Source organism: Montipora capricornis, chromosome 6, assembly GCF_036669925.1.
Source record: "Montipora capricornis isolate CH-2021 chromosome 6, ASM3666992v2, whole genome shotgun sequence".
In the NCBI taxonomy this organism is placed as follows: domain Eukaryota; kingdom Metazoa; phylum Cnidaria; class Anthozoa; order Scleractinia; family Acroporidae; genus Montipora; species Montipora capricornis.
In genome coordinates this window covers 41,922,239-41,942,292 of record NC_090888.1, presented here as the reverse complement: position 1 = coordinate 41,942,292, position 20,054 = coordinate 41,922,239, and the positions used below count along the sequence as shown (strand labels likewise).

The 20,054-nt window shown below is 36.5% G+C and overlaps 2 protein-coding genes across 8 annotated transcripts in view; both read left to right on the top strand.

The window, feature by feature from the left end:
• Positions 1-1,073: 1,073 nt before the first annotated feature.
• On the top strand, positions 1,074-5,028 carry LOC138052161 (translocon-associated protein subunit gamma-like). The gene is made up of 5 exons (XM_068898537.1): positions 1,074-1,238; positions 1,344-1,470; positions 3,063-3,155; positions 3,678-3,809; positions 4,856-5,028. The coding sequence occupies exons 1-5, from the start codon at positions 1,112-1,114 to the stop codon at positions 4,923-4,925; spliced, it is 549 nt and encodes a 182-aa protein (XP_068754638.1). The 5' UTR covers positions 1,074-1,111; the 3' UTR covers positions 4,926-5,028.
• Positions 5,029-7,789: 2,761 nt separating this feature from the next.
• Positions 7,790-20,054, top strand: part of LOC138052178 (chromodomain-helicase-DNA-binding protein 4-like) — a 58,234-nt gene continuing 45,969 nt past the window's right edge. For all 7 annotated transcript variants that reach the window (XM_068898557.1, XM_068898558.1, XM_068898556.1 and 4 more), the window contains exons 1-7: positions 7,790-7,976; positions 10,046-10,155; positions 10,596-10,700; positions 15,799-16,107; positions 17,647-17,824; positions 18,267-18,524; positions 19,930-19,958. In XM_068898557.1, coding sequence (XP_068754658.1) covers positions 7,913-7,976; positions 10,046-10,155; positions 10,596-10,700; positions 15,799-16,107; positions 17,647-17,824; positions 18,267-18,524; positions 19,930-19,958 — 1,053 coding nt within the window. In that variant the 5' untranslated portion in view covers positions 7,790-7,912. The remainder of the gene's footprint in view (positions 7,977-10,045; positions 10,156-10,595; positions 10,701-15,798; positions 16,108-17,646; positions 17,825-18,266; positions 18,525-19,929; positions 19,959-20,054) is intronic.

Below are 20,054 nucleotides of genomic sequence, written 5' to 3'. Positions count from 1 at the left end.
GTAAACTCTCAATGTACCTGAAGAAGGCTGGTTTGGGCAGCCGAAATATAGTACACCACTAAAATCAAATCTACGTTGTTTCGGCTCTTGCTTAAAATATTTAGTGTCTCAACTTGTAATTACGCCGATCAGATCAAGCCACTGATCCAACGTACACCGACAGGAAAATTGTCCACGGTTGCTTGCTTCAAAACTCTGGCTTTTCATTAACTAATATATTCCTATTTTTCCCGTTGCCATGTTACCACCAATAGCTTAGCTCCTACTCTACTATAAAAACTACACGTAACCCATGATTCCTCGATTCGCTCTGACGAAGGGCCAACGCTCGAAACGTCAGCTTTTAGAATCTCTGTACGGTGGCCAATTCACATTATCAACTCCGTTGATAAAACCAAATCTTTAAACCAACTTTCTGTCGGCGTCCACTAGTGACCCTCCCTTTCCTTCTTTTTTTTCGTGGTTATTCCTCTGACCTTAAGGATTCGGCTCTTACTCTTTGTTTATTATTATAACTATCATCTTTAATATTATTATTTAGATTATCAATATTCTATTTTTTTCTCTGAGCTCCTAAGTATTCATCGTGTGTGATTAGAACTCTCATTTATTCATCATCTTTTAATTGTCTACATCGACATTCCGCTTGTTTCCTAACGCAATTATTTACGCATTCCTTGTGTTATTTAGGGAAGTGGTTCTCTTTTAAATAAAGCTTACCTATCGGAAGAGGTACAGTGGCACACACTGGCACACACCATATTTTTAAGGGCGCGTTCGATTGACCCTATTCCGGAATAAGAATACGTGGAGTGATGATTAAAACGGTATGTTTGGCGCGTTTCGAATCAGCAAGGATAATAAAAATTTGTTTAAAATAGCATTTTAGCAGATCTTGAACAATTTTAATATGAATTTCCGCAAACACGAAGGATCTCTAACTTCTGTTCCATGTATTCCTATTCTGGAATACGTCAATCGAAAGCGCCCTAAGACTGCACAAAGAATTACCCGCAGCAGAGGTGAATTGGGTAGACTGGAAATGAACTACGTTGCTTTAGTTCCCCGTCCCACGCATCTATTCTTTCTTTTCCGTGCCAACTCATTCAAAATGGCGGTCGGCAAGAAATTCAGTAAAGAGGACGAGCTTTTGCTACAAAACTTCAGCAGAACTCTCTCCACTAAATCATCTGCCTTATTTTATGCTAACGCCTTCTTTGTCTCAGCAATTCCTCTATGTAAGTTTATCGATCTGGCATGTCTGTGGTATGCTGCCTTCACATGCGTTCTTTGTCTTGTTTTGATGCATATCAATTGTTTGATCACGGAATACTTGTTTTTAGGGCTCTTTTGGAGGATCCACCAAATGGATCTTTATTCTTCTGGCATCATGTTCGTTGTTATGACGTTAATCAGTACGTGGCTCGTAGCATTTGCCTACAAGAACGTCAAATTTCAACTGAAACACAAGTAAGTGCGATTCATATTGTTGCAGCTTAATTATTAAAACACCATTGTACGTCGGACATCAGATCATCCCTTGACCTTGTTTGATTGGGCAGAATATTGTGTTTCGTATTGCTTAGTATTTTGTAATCATACATAGATTGCTTGCGCACGAATTCATAATTGGGTTTTTATGATTGAAAGCAACAGTACTTAGGCGTTTTATCCCATTTTAAATTCTCATTATTTTTCTCAGTTGGAATATTTTCCTGAAGATTAGTCTTGGAGTTGCATGTTCTTTATTACTTGAACCTTCATCTTGAATTTTACCTGACCAGTCAACCATTTTCCTTTACTTTTATTGTGTGTAAATAAAGGAAATGGTGTTGATAACGATGATATAATTTGGGATTTATAAATGGCAAGGCAAGGCACATTTGTAAGGCTATCATGAAACGCAGAAAAAGTAAAAAGGTGTGATTTGTTTAATGAAAAAACAAACAAACAAACAAGTATAAGACAGAAATAAACTCATTATTTGTTGCAGTGACTTATTGTAACTTGTTCCCCAAGAATTCTCTCAGTTCTACTATCCAGAGGTTTCTCTGTGATCTAGTGCCCTTAAATTTAGCATGGTATGTTTGAAGAAAAGTAGTTGCAGGGACATAAAGTAAGAATTGTGTTAAAAATCTTCAGAAATGTTGATAACACCTTACAGGTGTATATTAGTTGTTGGTAAACATCCACCTCAGTCAATTATGTATAAAGTGTAACTCACAGGGATGTTGTGTTTCAAAAATGACTGCAATGGAGGGGGGGTTGGGGTAAGGTTTTGTCAATAACCCTTGTATCCCTGCCCACTCCCCTTGTTGGAAAAGGACACACAAGAAAGTAAAGTCACTTTATTTAAGATCGGTAGTTCCTTCAGCTACTTGGCTGGCATGAATGGAAGCCAATGGTGCACCCTTTGCCCCATCCCTCTGTCAGTACTCCTGTTTATGTGTATTTGAAGCCATAGCTTCACGGATCGTCGAAATAGACGTTGAAGTCACCAAGAATCGAACTGGGGACCTCTTGCTCCAAAAGCCACACACTAACCAACTAAGCTACACCTCCTCCAAGTTCATAAATAGAAATGTTTAAATCCCAGTTCCAGTCAGTTGTTCTAAAATAATATTGGTATACTGTTTATGGTGTTACTGTGCAGATGAAGGCAAGCAAATAATTATGTTTCTAATATTTGAGGTAACAGGTACACTGTAACAGTGAATAATAATTATTTTTCATTTATTATGACAAGTTTGGCTGCTTTCTATTAAAAACTTTTGCTACTAATTACTACTTTAATTACAATGTTATTATCAATAAATGATAGGAAGGTCACTGAACTAGCAAGTCAAACATTATTTGCCAAAACAAAACAATCTCTTCACTTTCATAATGTAATGATTATTGTTACATTATGAAAGTGAATAGATTGTTTATCAATCCTTGTAGACTTGCAGTCCCTAATTTAGGGCAGCTACATCATTTGCACTGGTTCTTTAGGAGGTATAGGCTTTGTCATCTCTTAAAAAGTTTGCAAAACAGTAGTGATAACTGACTAATTCTTTCAGGATTGCTCAGCGCAGAGATAATGCAGTAAGCAAAGAAGTTGGTATGGAGCTGGATTCCAACAAGAAACTGACCCGACAGGAGAAGGACGAAAAGTTGGTTTGCTTGTCGTTACTCAGTTATTTGTTGGTTCATCTTGTTGTCCTCCCTTTTGTTCTTCCTCATTTAATACTGTTGAATCATTCTTTCATTTTTGTCATTTTGTTTATTTATTCACTCACTTATTTAACCCATTGACACCTCAAACACCCTAGGATGCCACCAGACAACGAGTTAAATGGTCTGGCGTTAGACAGAGTATAATCTGTGAAGTCTCACTCCCAGGGGTCAATGGGTTAATTTAGTGATTATCATTCTATTGTAAATTTGTTTACTGCATTGCTTGTTTATTCTCCATGGTCAGTGAATCAATCAATCATACATCCATTCAGAAATCATTCATCCAACCAAATTTGAATTTAACAAAAGCAATTTCCATCATGGTTAGGGATTGTTACAAGGCTGTTTAAGTCTCATAAAGGGCCAAAGACTTACTGAAGGTTCATGCTGATTTTTTGTTACTTCGTGAATATGCTGCATATTATGATACATAAGGGTGCCTGGCTTTTATTTTGCAGGGTTCTGTGGAAAAAGAACAAGGTGTCTGAAACAGAAGCTATATCATTTTCCATCTTTTACAACAATTCCTTGTACCTTTTTCTGATCCTGATAGCATCATTTTATGTTCTACGAACATTCAATCCTGCAGCGTATCCTTTTTAACATTTATCCCAAACTTACTTTACTAATGTTGGTAATTCCCCTTATTACAATTGACAATGTTTGTGGACTACTTTTCCAAGTTGTGCTGTAAGATAGACCACTTCACCTGGTACATGTACATATGTACTTTGTTGTTCTCTTTCTGAACAGTGCATAGGGTTTTAATTCACAGTCAATCAACAAGTTTTAGTACAGCATATATGGCTTATCAACTTATGGAAGAATTGTTAATACTCCTTATGATGTTTTGTACTGTAAGCTCTTGGCTTATAAGTGGAAGTTCACGGCGTTCAGTTTTTCCTCAGTGTTTCAAAGATCATAAGTGTTTTGGGGTTGAGATTTTTTTCTTTCTGAAGATAATTTTCCCATCAAGTTGTCAGTCCTGAAATTAATTTAACATTAAATCGATTTCATGTTTGATATTAGGAAGACAGTTGCTACCTTGAGATTTCATTCATGCTCTTATGGTTTGACTGGAGTGAGCAAGATGTGTCCAGGAATGGAGCTGATTTAGATACATCCTGATTTCAATGAACCTCACAGAAGGTTCCTTACCTTTCTCCTCAACTGAAACATTCCCTTTTGTCTAGAAATATGGGCAAATAGGCAATAATAATAATAATAATAATTGTTGTTGTTGTTACAGATATTTTCGTCAAACTTTTTTGTAAGTAAACATGAATGGTCAAAATAACCGTTACCCAGGAACAGCCCTAACCCTGAATGTAATTGGCATTTAGACTGAAATGGACACTTCCTAGAAGTGGTTAATAGCACACCAATAGAGCACTAGACGTAAATCCACTACCTCGTGTTATGCTTGTTTATGGAATGCCAGCAAAAACAGGAGTCTTAGCATAACTAGGGAGAAAGTACTCCCTTTGTAATAACATTGTAATTGCATGGATTCTCTAAATGTACCAGTAGTTGTCTTGTTCATTAAACTCATTGGGATATTGAAGAGCCTATTCTCAGCTCCCCTAGATTCACAAAAGATTCTGTTATAATATTATTCCTTAAGTGATGTTTACAGAAACTACCTGCTGTCCACAGCACTTGCTGGAGGTGCACTGGCTTTGCTGTCCACTGGATCATCTGGTTAGGCAGCGGAACATAAAGAAAAGAAGAAACCGATGTCACCACTTTTTTCCATTAGCTTTATCTTGATGAATTACAAAATGAATAAAATTAGTGCAAAAGTTATAAGGTGTCATGTCTTTGGTGGTTCATTTTAAATTAGGTGTCATAATAATGACTATTGTACTTGTGATAAAGGCAGATCGGGGAAATCTGAAAGTTGCAGGGTTCGTACGCGTCTTGAAAACCCTTGAAAACCTTTCAATTTCGAGAGTGCATTTTCAAGGCCTTGAAAATCCTTGAAAATCTCTGCTCTTCATTCCTGGTCCTTGAAAGTCCTTGAATTTTTTTCTGACCCGCATTTTTAATCTTTGAAAACTGAAGTGAAAATAATCAGCCACTCGAGTCATGTCATACAAATGTACATTATTTTCACGCATGTACGTTACGGAAAATGAGGAAGAATTGTACTGTCAGACCATTTCTATGGGTAAATTCATTGACGTAGATAAAAAAGAGATCCTTGAAATTTCAAAATTTGGCCCTTGAAAAGTCCTTGAATTTTTGGTCTGAAAAAGTGTGCGAATCCTGAAGTTGAAACTTTGAGAGAAAGTTGAAATGAGGAGTTATTCTATCTTGTACAGAACAGTTTAATCTTTTCTCTCTGGTACATGTTTAAAAGGTTGTTTTGTAGAGTTGTGATTATTTTTGCAACTTCGTCCAAAATAAAAGAATAATGGGTACTTCATAACTTTCCTCTATGCCAATAGGTTAAACAAAGAGCAATTAAGTTATTGGTTTTATACATTAGAGCGAGTTTCAATTGAGTGTCGTAAAACCAAAACCAAAGTAATTACCTTAGCCAATCAAAAAGGACAGAGACAATCCGGTAAACCAATCAAAACTCAAAGTAATTACACGTAGCCGACACAAAGTGCTGGAAAATATGTACGCATAAGCCATGATTGGTTTTGGTTTCACTTCTGATTGGAAAAATGGCGCGAGACCTTTGAACCAATCACAGACTGAAGTAATGCAAAACCAAAGCAATTCGCTAATAATTACTTACGACACTCAATTGAAAACCACTCTAAACCTATTTTTTGGACATTCTTCTCCACGTCAGACTTGTAAATCCTGAAGGCCCTTAACCCCTTCTTTCCTAAGAGTGACACTTTTTACTCTGTTTGATGTCAGACAGTTTGACTTGTCAGTGCAGGCCAGTTCAGGGTAAAAGGGTTAATATGTTACGTTTTAGATGTGAAAGAACAAAACAACCAAATGGAAGTTGAGAGGATTAATTTCCATTTTCTGTTATATTTAACAACCAAAAAACACAGTACAGGCAGTCTTCTCAATCCCGACACTGTCCTTTTCTTCCTGCACCATTCCAAAGTGACATATTACTGTAGAGGACTACAATGTGAAATACCACATCAAAGGAAAAGGGTAGAAACTGGAAATCTTTTGGGGAAGGGAATTCCATAGAAAGAGTCTAGAAAAGTCTGAGCTTCTGTGGAATTTCAGGACAGGTGGGGTATTCCAATCAAGGAACCCTCCATTTCATGAAAGCAGTGTTTCTTTGGTGTTTGTAAGAAAGCCTCCGGGAAGAAAGCAGAGGAGAAAAAGGAATTTTTCTTTTCCAACTCATCATGGAATGATCAAAATGACTCTTCTAACTGATTTTCTGAATGTTGGAATTTGATATTCTCTGAAACACAATGCAAATTCCACCCTACTGTGTATCTGTTCCCTCACATTTTCAATAGTGATATTAGGCATTTAATTGAAGTAAAATGATGAACTTTGTAAATCTCAGAATACAGAAACAAACCTAAACATTCATTTAAGCTATTCTTAGGCCTAAAAACTATTTTTTAGGTCTAATTAGGCATAAGGTTAGCTTCAATGAATGTTTGGGTTTCTTTTGGTATTGCAAAAACGGAGACGTAAGACTTGTGTTTTGTACCTGCCAAATTATGACAGGGGTTACAAAGTCAAAATGACAACTGTTACTTCAGTTGCAAACTCCAGAATTTACTTGAGCATAGCAGATGAAAAAATTGCACGCTGTGTGTCTGGTGTGGACTGTGTTTCACCACATCCCATGTTAGGATGGAGTCATTGGGGACTGAAAACTGTTTTTAGAATTGAAAATCCATTACATCATTTACACTAATTATTATCATTAATTAAGTCTTGAAATATATTATTGCTGCAAGTTAAGTTAAGTTATGTTGTTTTAAACAATTACAGTCAGGGGGTATGCTCAAAAGAGAAGTGTTTTCATTGTTCAATAAAAATCTGCCAATCAGAATAAGTCAGCCAATCACAGGGAAGAAGCTTATTATGGGCTACCTTTTATTAGCACATTGGGGCAACTCCTTAAAATGATGGTTGAGGAGAATTTAATTTTTGGTCGAATTTTACACTGGTTTTGATGACTTTTAGGGGTGTATTCATACTCTTTAATTACTCCTGTACCCCTTTAACTTCAGGATGATGTCTAATGGCTTAACATTTTTATGATATTTTCCCCCTTTTTCAATGACAGGTGACAAATCTCAGATTTCATTTTCATGAAAGAGTTACAATTTCTCTGTCAGAAGAAAACTTTTTGTCACATGTGTGGTAGTAAGGAGAAACAACAACGAATCAACGAATCCCCACAAAAATTATAGAAAATTGTCATTATTTTATCCTCTTTACGATCATTACGACTCAGACAAAAGAAAATATTTGATTTCGCTTTGGTTTTGAAAATCATTAGTTCCATTGATTTAAGCGGCACTATCGTTGGAGCGTTCCCCAAAGCAATGCCTAAGAATGATCAAATATCTGCTTCTCTGAACTATGCTCTCGTTTCTGTCGGCGACAAAGACAGCTGCGCGAGTCGTATTCGCCATCTTTCGGAACCGGGTATTCAATTATTCCTTGCTTCCTACTTTTTATTTCCTATTTTACACGAAAGCCTTTCTAAGGTACAGATATAGGCTATTTTGTAGGAGAATGAATGAAAATGTCCTCTAGCAGCAGTAGGAAGAAGGAATTGCAGGCGTCCACTGACGGCCCAAATGGTAAGATCGTCTAATTTCCGTCATTTGCATGCGCAGCGAGTAAACTATAGTTCATGGCTTTATCATCTTCCACAACTAACTCAAACTTTTAACTTTAGTTTACCGAGATGTTAAAAGAGATCTAGCCTGTTGTTTAATTAATGAAATTTGGTTTGTATGGAACGGAAAAGTGCTTCTTAAGCAAGATGTTTCTGTTTTGGACTTAAAGAGCAGCAAGGAATCGCATGAGTCGCTTTTTCGTTAGAATAGGGTCTCTATTTTATCTACTATCCTTAGTATTTGTGATAATATTTCTGTCCAATGATTGTTATCATCAGAATTTTAGGCCAGTAGCTTCTTCATCCATATCGGTTGGGTATTTTTTGCCTGAACATCGTAAATTTGAAAGTTCCCGCTATCGCGCCTATTCTGACCTTCCAGTAAAACCGTGCGGGATTTGGGAAAGAATCGCGAACTTCCTCGCGCAAAAATGTCCGAAGTTTCGTTAGTTTTTTCAAGGACAGTGGTTCCTGGGCCGAGGAAGGCAAAATATTGGGTGTGATTGAAAAGCTGATTTTAATCCTTTTCATCAAATGAAATTTTAATACATCTGTTTGCTTGATCGACTCTCAATTCGAATTCTCTGGAATATTCCCCGCGCACCTTCACTTCGTACACGCACGCAAGACGATAAACTAATTTACTGTCTATTTTCCCATGTCAAACAAAATACTAATAATCTTTGAAAATAAATTCAAAAGGCATCTTTTTATTTCTTATCTCCACTTCTCCTAAGAAGTATTAAAATCCTTGTAAGCCCTTTTAGACATTTTTTTTCAGAACTCTGGTGACTCAAAAACAAGAAAGTTACATGAGTCATCAACTAATTTTTTTCTGGAATTTGAAAGTAAAAATTTGTCATGTCAGTATTCTCTTAAGAATTTTCATTTCATTGTTTTATTAATCCATGTCTCCTTTAACCGTTTTCTATTTGAGAGTGAGACTTAAATATTAGGTGTGCTTCTATGTGTGAATGTTTTAGGGAAAGATGGCAAAAAATGTACTTGGAAAAAGCAAATTGCAGTCGACTCCTGATAACTCGAACCCTTGCTAACTTAAACTTCGCACTAACTTGAACCAAAATTAATTTCCCCTGGATTTCCATCATACAATTTCTTGCGATTTTACCCACGGTAACTCAAACCCTTGATACCTCCCTTCAGGTCATTCTCTATATATTTTTATCCTTGATAACTCGAACCTCGTCTGTCAGTACGTGACATCAAAACAGACACTGTACTTCAGTCGAAAACATTTTATTTATTTTGAAGCAGCCAAGTAATATTTGTCCTTTTTTGCAAATGTTACACAAAATGTATCAGTTCAGTTCGGGTTTCGTTGTTTCAGGGTGCATGTAACTTCAGTGCCTGTATCTTATTGCTTAACTCCTTACTCTGGATAACTTGAACTCCCAATAACTCGAACCTTTTTCAATTTCCTTGGAAGGTTTGAGTTATCGGGAGTCAACTGTATTGTGAAATTTAGGCACATACCCCAAACATACAATGTGGAACAATGTAAGGAACTTTTGTTTGTCTACTTCTACCTCTACTTTATTATTGTTAAACAATTTTTGTATTCAGAAGAGACAAAAATTAAATTAAAAATCAAGTAAAAAAATGCATATAAATCGTTAAATTACTTATATACACAAATAAATAAATTAAATAATATTAAATATCAGATATAAATACATAGATAAGTAGTTAACATACTAAATAATACTCAGCAAAAACGAATATGATTTGATTTCATTTGTGCACGACCCCACAAGCTATTCAGCTTTAAGCATTATCATGTGGAAATAAAGTTCTATCATTATTTTTATGTGAAAACGCTGTATTTGTGTGGACTGAAGGCAAAAATGAGTGAAAAGTCTTTTTTTAAATATCCCGATATGTATGGACAGGGCCTTTATCACACCCATTGGAGAAAGTTAATGACGAAAACCAATATTATGAAGTGCTTTGTTGAACATGCTCCTGTGGTGTCTTGAAACTTCTCAATTTACTAATATTGATCTAAAACAGATGGTGACATTGAGAAGCCACAAGTGAAGAAAAGGAGGACAGAGGAATCAGCATCAGTAATTAAACCTGCTTCAAATGGAAAGAAGAGAAAAAGGGGTGACGAAAATGAAGTATGTTGTACCAGTACATATAACTTTTATTTGGAAAGTGTTTCTCCTTGTACAGCTGTACCTACGTGTACGTGTACATGAAGGTGTTGCCAGACAACTTACCTTGGCTCCGCTAATTGTGGATAACAAAGATGTGTTATGTCTGATGGTAACAAATTATTGTCGTGTTTTTCCTTGGTGAATTTGAAAACATATCGTCAGTGACAAAAAGTGGTTACTAATGCAACTCTTGCAATCTCTACCTCAGCATCATCAAAGTTATTTTCTCCTGAATGATGACCACTTTTTTTGTAAGCACAAAATATCAAAGGTCATTTAGCAAGGTGTAGTAAGGATTGAATAATATAAACAATTGGGAACCATCATTATATGTGTTCTAAGATAAAGATAATGTGGACTGATTGCCCTTTTACCAATATTAAATTTTGGTTGTCTTTTAGGATGACATAACAATTTTAGATGATGAACAGTCCTCAAAGAAGCAGAACGTCGCTTCAGACGAGGACGCTATTACTGGTGTTGGCGATGAACGAAACACTAAAGATGTAAGTATTAAGTTGGTAAGGTTGGTTTATTGATAAGTCTGAACAGCAACCAAGGTTGCTTTGCTTGAGTCACAAGTATACGTAAGCTTGACTCAGTGGCAACCATACTCATAAGTCTACACCATTTATAAGTACTTTTAAGTATGAAAATTTGCAAGCAGTAACTTCCAGGGTTTTTTACCATTACACTGGACTGGTGCTACATTGGTTGGGAGTAAAACATGCAAAATTTGAATTTTTTAGTAGGAAACTAATCAAGGCTACTACCTAACAGTTGCCCTGGTCGCCCGGGGTGCCTTACTTGCGAGTGTTGGCAACCAAATCTCTGAACGAGTAGCTCGAACAGGCACCTAGCTTATCACAAGGTGATTCATCCTCACTTTTAATTAATTAATTAATTCTGGGCTGTAGAAAAATGACTCAGGTTACTAACTTTTACTAAAAATTTTCATAGGCAGCAGCCTTGATAAGAGTTACCAAATTTACCCGTGTATAAGTCGACCCCCCATTTTTGATGGCAAAAAAAGGAATTTCTTAATTTCTTTGTTAAATGTTCATGGGACACTAATCTTGCATTCTTCGATTTCTGGAAATGTGGATACACAAAAAAATCTGGGCCTCAAGCACTTAATAGTTTTGTGGTTCAGCATCTGTTGTATATGCGGGCATTTTTTCCTTGAGTTTCGAAAAAGTTCTCAGAAAATCGAACATGTAAACCTCAAACTAACCTATTTCGTTGTTCAAAGATAAAGGGCTGTAGAGGATAAGCACAACATCACAGGAAGCAGGAGTCAATCTTTGAAAATAACTTGGGAACGATGCAAAAATGTTCAAGGTTTAATTGGTCCTTGACTTATAATTTCTCAAATGACAAACAAAACAAAATTCATTAACTAAACAATACGAAGTTTGCAAAAGCATTTAAGTCAGCCAGGTTTGTAAAAAGAATAAAAAACATTCATTACCAACCAGTATTTTCACGCAACACAAGTGATGATGCTTGTACCCAAACATGAGGTATTGTGCCAGGTTACTAAGCCGTTGAACGATCAAGTTTTTATTTGAAGAAACAGAAATGCCTTTTAGAGCTTTCCGCCTTTGGAAAACGAAAATTTCCAGTGTCTATTTCATATTTATGCTTGTGAGTATCTTCAACATTTAGAGTTGGACAAATCCTTTTTCCTTTCAACTGGAATTGCTTACATTCGTTTTGAAGTCTTTTGTCATTCATTTTGAAGCCTTTTGTTGGCTTTTGTCCACTGCATTCGTTATGCCCAAGACAACATTATTATGTTAATTTTGAATACATTACTTAATAGCTGGAACTTGGCTCAAAGTCTTTGACCTGTGTATAAGTCGAGGGCGATTTTTGGAGCTTCTTTTGAGGCCATGAAAGGTCGACTTATACACGGGTAAATACGGTATTTAGTGTCCTATACTCACTCAAAGAGCAGTAAGAATAAAAACTGTCTCCTTCTTTTGATAGATGTAAGGAACAAAAGATGCAAAATAGACCACTTTCGTAAATGGCAACCAACTTTACATTCTTTTGTATTTATGTTAATTAGACCTACTGCCCTCATTTTAAAACAAATATTCTTTTGAAATTTGCTTGTTGTAGCGAGGTTAGTAGGGCTTATTAGCATTAAAAAAAAAAAGAAGAATTTATTTGGCCACCATTATGAAAGAGGTCTATTGCTTGACCTCAAGGAATTCTGTTGGAAAGTCTCTTATTTAACTTTGCATTAATATTTAGTAAAACCACCACTTCTTAAACCTTCCCATGTTCATTAGAAGCCCGAATTTTCTACTCCCAGGGTTCTGTTATTGCCGAAAGGTTGTCTTCTTTAGCACTCTAGACCACTCCAAAGTAGTGTGCACAACTGGGGAGGCACAATCTGGAAGCCTGTGAGGCATGTTGACTCGCATTATTGACTTAAAGCACCCATTTACCCATTTTACCAACTGAGCTACAAGGTCAAACAGGAGCAGGCTGTGGGAACTGAAGATGTTAAAGTCACGACAATGAACATGTACCAAGGCTGTGCTCTAACGGCGCCCGGTCGCCTGAGGCGACTAACATTTGGTGTCGGGCGAGTGAGAAAAACTACCCGGTCGCCCGGCCGGGCACTCTGGCTTATTGTATTTCTAGTAGATAAGGCGGCTAAAAATTTTAATATGTTGGTGGTTATAGTTTACGAAACCTCTCAGAAAATGTTTTTTCTTCGTACGAAACAGTCGGTTTAAAGGCCGTTCCACATGATTTCATAATCTGTGACTTTGCACGTGACGGCCGGCGGCCGCACGAATTTCGATTCGTTCTCAAAAAAACATAGCATTAAATTTGGAACATGGAGTTTGGCATTTCTTGGTTATAGTTTAAAAAAAGAGTTGTTACTTCTGCTCTGACAGCGGTAAAGCGCGGCCGGCGAAGCGGTGTAATTTACTTTTGTATGAACCCGGGAATCGCAATTTATGCGACAGTTTATGCAAATTTAATATTTTTACATTTTTTTGCGGCTGCGCCTGCTTGGCTGAAATACATTTAGGTTATGGTTGTTTTTCCCCAGTGTATGAAATAACGAAATAAGAAAAAAGGAAAGATATCATGTCATTTGTTGTTGTTTTAGAAACAGAGCAATCCCGCGTTGTCTTTAGTTCGTGACAAACCATTGCGTGCCCTAAACAAATAACGCTGTGACTGGCGCTTCGACCGAATCCACAAAAAGCTCATTCCACTATTAAAACATTTTACTGATAATATAAGAAAAAAATACTTAAGTTCTGTCCTGTAGCAATGATTTTCGTCCAATCAAGATGACTTGCTCAAAAAAAAATTGATACCTTTTATGGGTCGCGGTGGTTTTTGTTTCACGGCAGTTTTCACAAAAGCTCCTCGTGAATCAAGCGGCATTGATTCACGTTTTGAAAATTCATTTTTAACCCAACTAACCAGTAAAAACGTTTACCTGTATTAGACCCAAACGTTTTTATATAAAACTGCCGCAATCTTTACTTTTTCACTTTTAAACTTGAAAACATTGGTGGCATTGCCACTTTTCTCGTCTTTCTCAAGTATGGCGTGAAAAATTTGACGGGTTGCGGGTTTTTCTTGCACTAGCGAGTTTGACGATCACCAGAGCAGTAACAGCAATGTTTTGTTGAGAGAAAGATGGATGAAGATCTTCCTGCGTTGCTGATCTCAGATAATTAATTAAATAAATAAATAATTAATTCGGGCGACCAACTTGGAGGGCTGGGCACCCCAGCTGAAATGCTTGGGAGCCCGAAGGGCTCCCCGAAATTTTCCTTAGAGCACAGCCTTGTGTACAAGTATAAAGAAGGGTTACGTTTTTGCCAACGTTTGCAAAAAGGTAATCCTTCCTTGTACTTGTACACGTTCATTGCCGTGACTTTAACATCTTCGGTTTCTGCGGCCTGCTCCCATCTGACCTTGTAGCTCAGTCAGTAGAGCAGTGGTGATCTAACCCAAAGGACTTGGGTTCAATTCCCACCCTGGTCAGAGTTTTTCTGTCCTTGTGTAGGCCCATTCACATAGGGCTAACGCTCACATGGTTCATATGGGATAGAAAACTAGCACTTCACATTGCACTCTGATCAGTTACCGGTAAGTCTGTTGATATGTATATGTATACTTGCTGCTTAGGACAACACTAATTTGATCCTAAGATTACATAGAGTACATATTTACCTACTCACTCATTGTGAGCCTGCAATCAATGCTCTTGACTTCGAATTTTTTTCTCAACTGTGATTTTTTTTATAATTTTGACTTCAAATTTTTAATTTTTCAACTTCGTTTTTATTTTCGACTTGGAATTTTGAGATCTAAAAAAATTCTTAAGTTCAGTTTTCCTTTTTGTTGACTTTGAATTTACCGTATTTACCCATGTATAACTAGGGGACCTTTTGTGGCCTTAAAAGATGCTCCAAAAATCACCCTCACTTTGTACACGGGTCAAAGATTTAGAGCCAAGTTCCAGCTAAATAATTCATTCAAAAACATAATAATGTTGTCTTGGGCATAACAAACGCAGTGGAAAAGGTTGGGCTTTTCATCTAGTGACAAAAGACTTCAAAATGAATGTAAGCAATTCCAGTTGAAATGAAAAAGGATTTGTCCAACTCTAAATGTTGAAGATACTCACTAGCACAAAATAATATGAAATAGACACTGGAAATTTCGGTTACCAAAGGCAGAAAGCTCAAAAAGGCGTTTCAGATCTGTTTTTTCAAATAAAACATGGTCGTTCAACTGCTTAGTAACCTGGCGCAATACATGTACCTCATGTTTGCGTGCAAGCATCGTCACTTGTGTTGCCTGAAAATCCTGGTTGGTAATGATTGTTTTTTATTCTGTATACAAACCTGTCTGATTTAAATGCTTTTGCAAACCTGGTAGTGTTTGGTTTATGAGTTTTTGTTTTGTCTGTCATGTGAGATATTATAAATCATTGAGGACCAATTAAACCTGGCACATTTTGCATCATTTTTGAAGTCGTTTTCAAAGATTGACTCCAGCTTCTGTGATATTGTGCTTACCCTCTAAAGCCCTTCGTCCCTGAACAGCAAAACAGGTTAGTTTGTGCTTTTCATGTTCACTTTTCTGAGAACTTTTTTGAAACTCAAGGACAAAATGCCAGCATATATAACAAGTGCTGAAGCACAAAACTATTAAGCGCTTGAAGCCCTGGCTTTTTTTGTGTATCCAAAGTTCCAGAAATCGAACAATACAAGATTAGTATCCCATGAACATTTAACGAAGAAATAAGAAATTGCTTTTTTTGCCATCAAAAATGGGGGGTTGACTTATACACCGGAGCGACTTAAACACAGGTAAATACAGTAAATTTCTTGACCTCGAAATATTTGTTATGTGGATATTTTGTCCTCAACAAAACGCCATACCTCATTGGCTCACATATTTGTAACACTCTGCACAACCTTACCAGAAGTTTGATGTTTTAACAAAAATAATCATCATAAAAAAGGTGCACATTCATGTGAAAATGGTTTTTGTCAAAATAAAAAATAAAAACAGAAACCAGGGGGTTAATCAAGAGTTTTCTTGACTTAGGACCAAGTATCCAAGGCTGTATCCGTAGCAAAATATCTTCGTATGAACAACATTGAAGTAAATATCACAGAGGAGAATGAACAAGGAATGACGTACCTTAAGTTTAGTAAACTAGTGAGGTACTTGATTGTTGAAGCCAACCCATCTGTTGCTCACACCAAAATCAATGCCCTTCTTGGGGCATTGTGGAATGACTATAAGAAGAAAAAGTGTTTGGGCAGTGCTTCCTCTAATACTTCAAGTGTCAAAACTGGTGGCAAAGGAAAGAAGCAGAAAATCACATCAAAAGTGGCCAAGTCAGCTAAGATTGTAAGTACTTTAAAATATGTTTATTTCAAATCCAAGACCAATGGAATCAGGCAGTTACAATACTGCTCAGGTAACCTATGCATACATACAGCTGTAGTAAATAGTATGCGTAGGTTTTTTTCCTTTTTTTTTTTAATTGTTTAATTTAGCATTATAGTATCTTTTTGCTTGTCCCTTGTACAACTTACAAATGAAAACAATAAAATACAGAAAAAAACCTACGCATGCAGTTTATATGCACATATGCGTACAACTGTATATTTATATGCATATGAACTTGTGCGCAAGTACCGGTACATGCACATCTGTTCTGCCTTTGTTATTCAGTACCTTAAGTTTCCTTTGTGTTGCATTGTTGTGTAAAACAAAGAACCTTAAAGAAGTGACCACACGGAATGATTTTTCTGTCGGCACGCACCGGGAACTCGGCAACATATTTAAAATATTTGCACTTTCGGTTTTTTCATTCACGTTCACTTTTTCAAGTAATGTCACTAGCATTTGCACTGCTGGTTTTAAAAGCGAACATTGATTGCCAGCGGTATTTAACAAAATTAGAAGGAAATGCCGAACCACTCGCATAACAAGATAGTTGTGACAGGTAATGCAACACCATTCAAATAGGAGTAGAACTTATATTCGGTGAGGTAACCCGAATAATTTCCGAGAATTGCCTTTGTATCGGTGGTGTACCTTTTCGTGGAATGAAAGACTTTTTATGAAAAGAAGCGACCGTCAAAAATGGTCCGGCATGTGCAGCAAGTCTTTGAACAATCGAGCTTTCAATTCAGTTTTTCCATTCCAGGGATGTCGATAGAACCTGGCAACGGGAAAAAATCGCCAGCTATTCTGAATATTTTTTCAGGTAATCAAGTAATTGAGTTTTTGGGATTTGTCATCTGGGATTTGTGAAAAAAGAGATGCAAACTCTGGCAGACCAAGTGAAAATTCAAAGAAAGTGCTATTACTACCACAGAATTGGCGCAAGACACCGACAGCACATGTTCAAAGAAAGTGACATTTTTTCAGTAAAAAGGCAACAAGAAATTGTCTGAGAACATCACAAATGGCCTTGAGTTTACCTCCTAAAATTGAGGAAAATGCATTTATGAGAGTCTAAAGTTCAAAATGTTTGGGGAAGTATGCCCCTGGACCCTGCTGGAAGTGACACGTTAGAGGCGTGTGCAACTGGGCCTTCTGCCTGCTAAGTGCATGTTTACCGTCTTTAAAAAATTTTAGCTACAGCCCAGCATTCATATTCAATTTTCACTTTTCTGAGCAATACCACCTGCATACGTGCTGCTTGTTTTAAAAGCAAGCATCAATTGCGGTTTTTAATAAACAACAAAGAACGGAATTCAGCAAATGCCCAAGCTACGTATTAATTTTGTATACAACTCACAACAAGGGGTAGCCGTGACAGGAAATGTGACACCATTAAAAAAGAAAAAGAACAACGAGTGTCATATTCAAATATTATTGTTTTGGATAATTACATTGTTTGTCTCAAAGAGTTGGGTATCTCTTTCATTTTCTCAGAAGGAGACAGTTGATTTGGTTTCATTTGGTGAGGAGTCTGACCCTGAGTCAGCTAACGATGATGAGGATGATGATGATGTTGATGATGGTAATGATGCTTTGGTGAGCGAGTCACATGCTGAAACTAAATCAAGGACAAAAATTAAGTTGGTGTTTAAGTCAAAGAAAGGAGCCAAAGGTTAGTTAATTCATTTTGAAATGTTTTTATTTCATTGATGGTAATTTAAATTTGAAATTATGGGGACAAGTTGTTTTGTTGTTTTTGTTGTTGTTGTTGGTCATTTGTCTTCTCAGCTATTTTTTCATCCCAGTACATATAAGGGGTTGACATACATGTACATAAAGTGTATGTAAAAATATTCAAGCCTGGGTACTCGGTTTTCCCCTCTCCTCAAAAACCAACATTTGATTTGATATGTTCTGATTTCAGTTGATTTGTAGTCTCCCCAATTAGTAGTGGACTTGTGCTCAGCTAAATAACCTTGAGACCTGAATAAAGTTATTATTATTATTATTATCATTATTATTATTATTCTTATTATTATTATTATTATTATTATTATTATCCACTTTTTAAACAACTTCAGTGTGATAAACTTCCTCCAACTTTATTCATACAGGAGATCGAAAATCCAAACTCTTGGATGATGATAGTGACAGAGGGAGTGAGGCCAGTTCGGGCAGCAGGTCAAGAAAAAGCAATGGCAAAGCAAAAGGGACAAATCAGGCAAATAAAAGGAAAAGTGATTTAGCCGATGAGGATAGCGACACAAGCCAAGCAAGTGGAAAAGCTGCAAAGAAAAAGACAGAGAAAAATAAAGGGAAAAAGGAAAAGGCTGTCATCAAAAAAAGAAAGAAGGAGAGGAAGAAAAGTGCAGGTTAGTTCTTTTTCCATTTCCTTCTAACAACAATAAATCGAGAATCGAGATACTCCAGTACAGTGGCTTCGAGGCTGACATGTTGATCATTTCCAAATTCCCTTCCAACTTCTTTTTCACCACAAGTTAAAGCATGTGCTCTGAGTTTCTGACATCTTTCCAGACAAAAGTTCGCTGAAGTTAAGCGCTGTCCGGCGGGGTTAGTATTCACTATTGGTACGGGAGACCTCAAAATATATGACTTGCTGTGTCAGAAACATAGGACTGAAAAATCTATTGTAATGCTCAAAAATGCGAACTAAGCAAGGCACAAATTTTGTTAGCCTGCTTTATACAAAACAAATATTGATAAAAAAGGTAATGAATGTTAATACACAATTTTTCAGAAGGAAGTTTTCAGGAAGTGTCAATCGAGAATGAAGAATTTTGCCATCGGCAACAACATTTGCAACATGAAAACAACATAAATTTTGAACTGTGAATATAAAAAAATTCCATCAATGAAAAACATTTTGGGAGATTTTTGCTTCAATTTTGCGTGTTTAGGCGGAAACAAAGGATACATCTGTGTCAAAATGATGGCAAGACACCGGGTTTTGTTTTTGTTAGTTTGGTTTTTTAATCTTTCAAGTGTTATAAAGTTTGACAAGAAATGTGTGAATTCAATACAAAGATCACAATCGCCTAATTCTTGAGGTTGAACATCGTTTCTGCAAAGTCAAAAATTTACCCTTGTAGATGAGGTTATTTATCACCAGGTAATTCCATCATTTTGGAAATAGTAGCTGCTTTCAATTATTATTGATCAGCGTCACAAATTCTTGCCATTTTGGCACTAATTTTGTTGAAACACAAGCACGCTTCCAACAGACCTTTTCATTTTTGTGATTGATGCACACGCTGCAGGCCTATTGGCACCATGGACACTCTTACAACCTGGCAACATAGTGTGTAGTGCACTTGGAGTGCAATACCACAAAAAGATAGAGGTGCATGGTATCTAGTGATTTAAGCATTCTTCATTTGGCATAACTTGGCCAAGATTTGAAACGTTCACACTTATGAATGGGTCACCTCAAAGTCCGCAGTTGCAAAGGAAAATGCTATCCAAAAAACGTCGGAAGTGCCTTTTCCTAACTAAGGAAGCATTGCTAAAAAATATGTATAGCTGAATTGCACAGAATTTCAGTTCCCAAATAAGTTAAAGGATCATTGACCCACTCCTGTTTCCTTTGTCCTTGGTAATAAATTGAATTTAATCAATCCATGCAGGCTTAATGATAATCATAGAGCCAATCAATGATGAGAATACGAATCAAACAGAACATTGGGTGCATACAGTATAATAAAATGTCCTTCCCATCAGTGTTAACATGTACTTGACTTGTTGTGTTCACTTTCGTAGGAAATGATGATGAAAACGTTGTGAGTGTGGTAAGTTATTGAGAAAAAGAAAAAGAACAATAATTAATATACAGTATATCCTTGTGTCATTCTTTAAATAATGTTGGTCATCTAAAATATTATTTG

Excerpts from the sequence above, each read along its gene's own strand:
- LOC138052161 (XM_068898537.1), top strand. The coding sequence starts at position 1,112 with ATGGCGGTCGGCAAGAAATTCAGTAAAGAGGACGAGCTTTTGCTACAA. Across the intron at positions 1,471-3,062 it reads AAATTTCAACTGAAACACAA|GATTGCTCAGCGCAGAGATA; the intron begins GTAAGTGCGATT and ends TAATTCTTTCAG. Across the intron at positions 3,810-4,855 it reads CGAACATTCAATCCTGCAGC|AAACTACCTGCTGTCCACAG; the intron begins GTATCCTTTTTA and ends TGATGTTTACAG.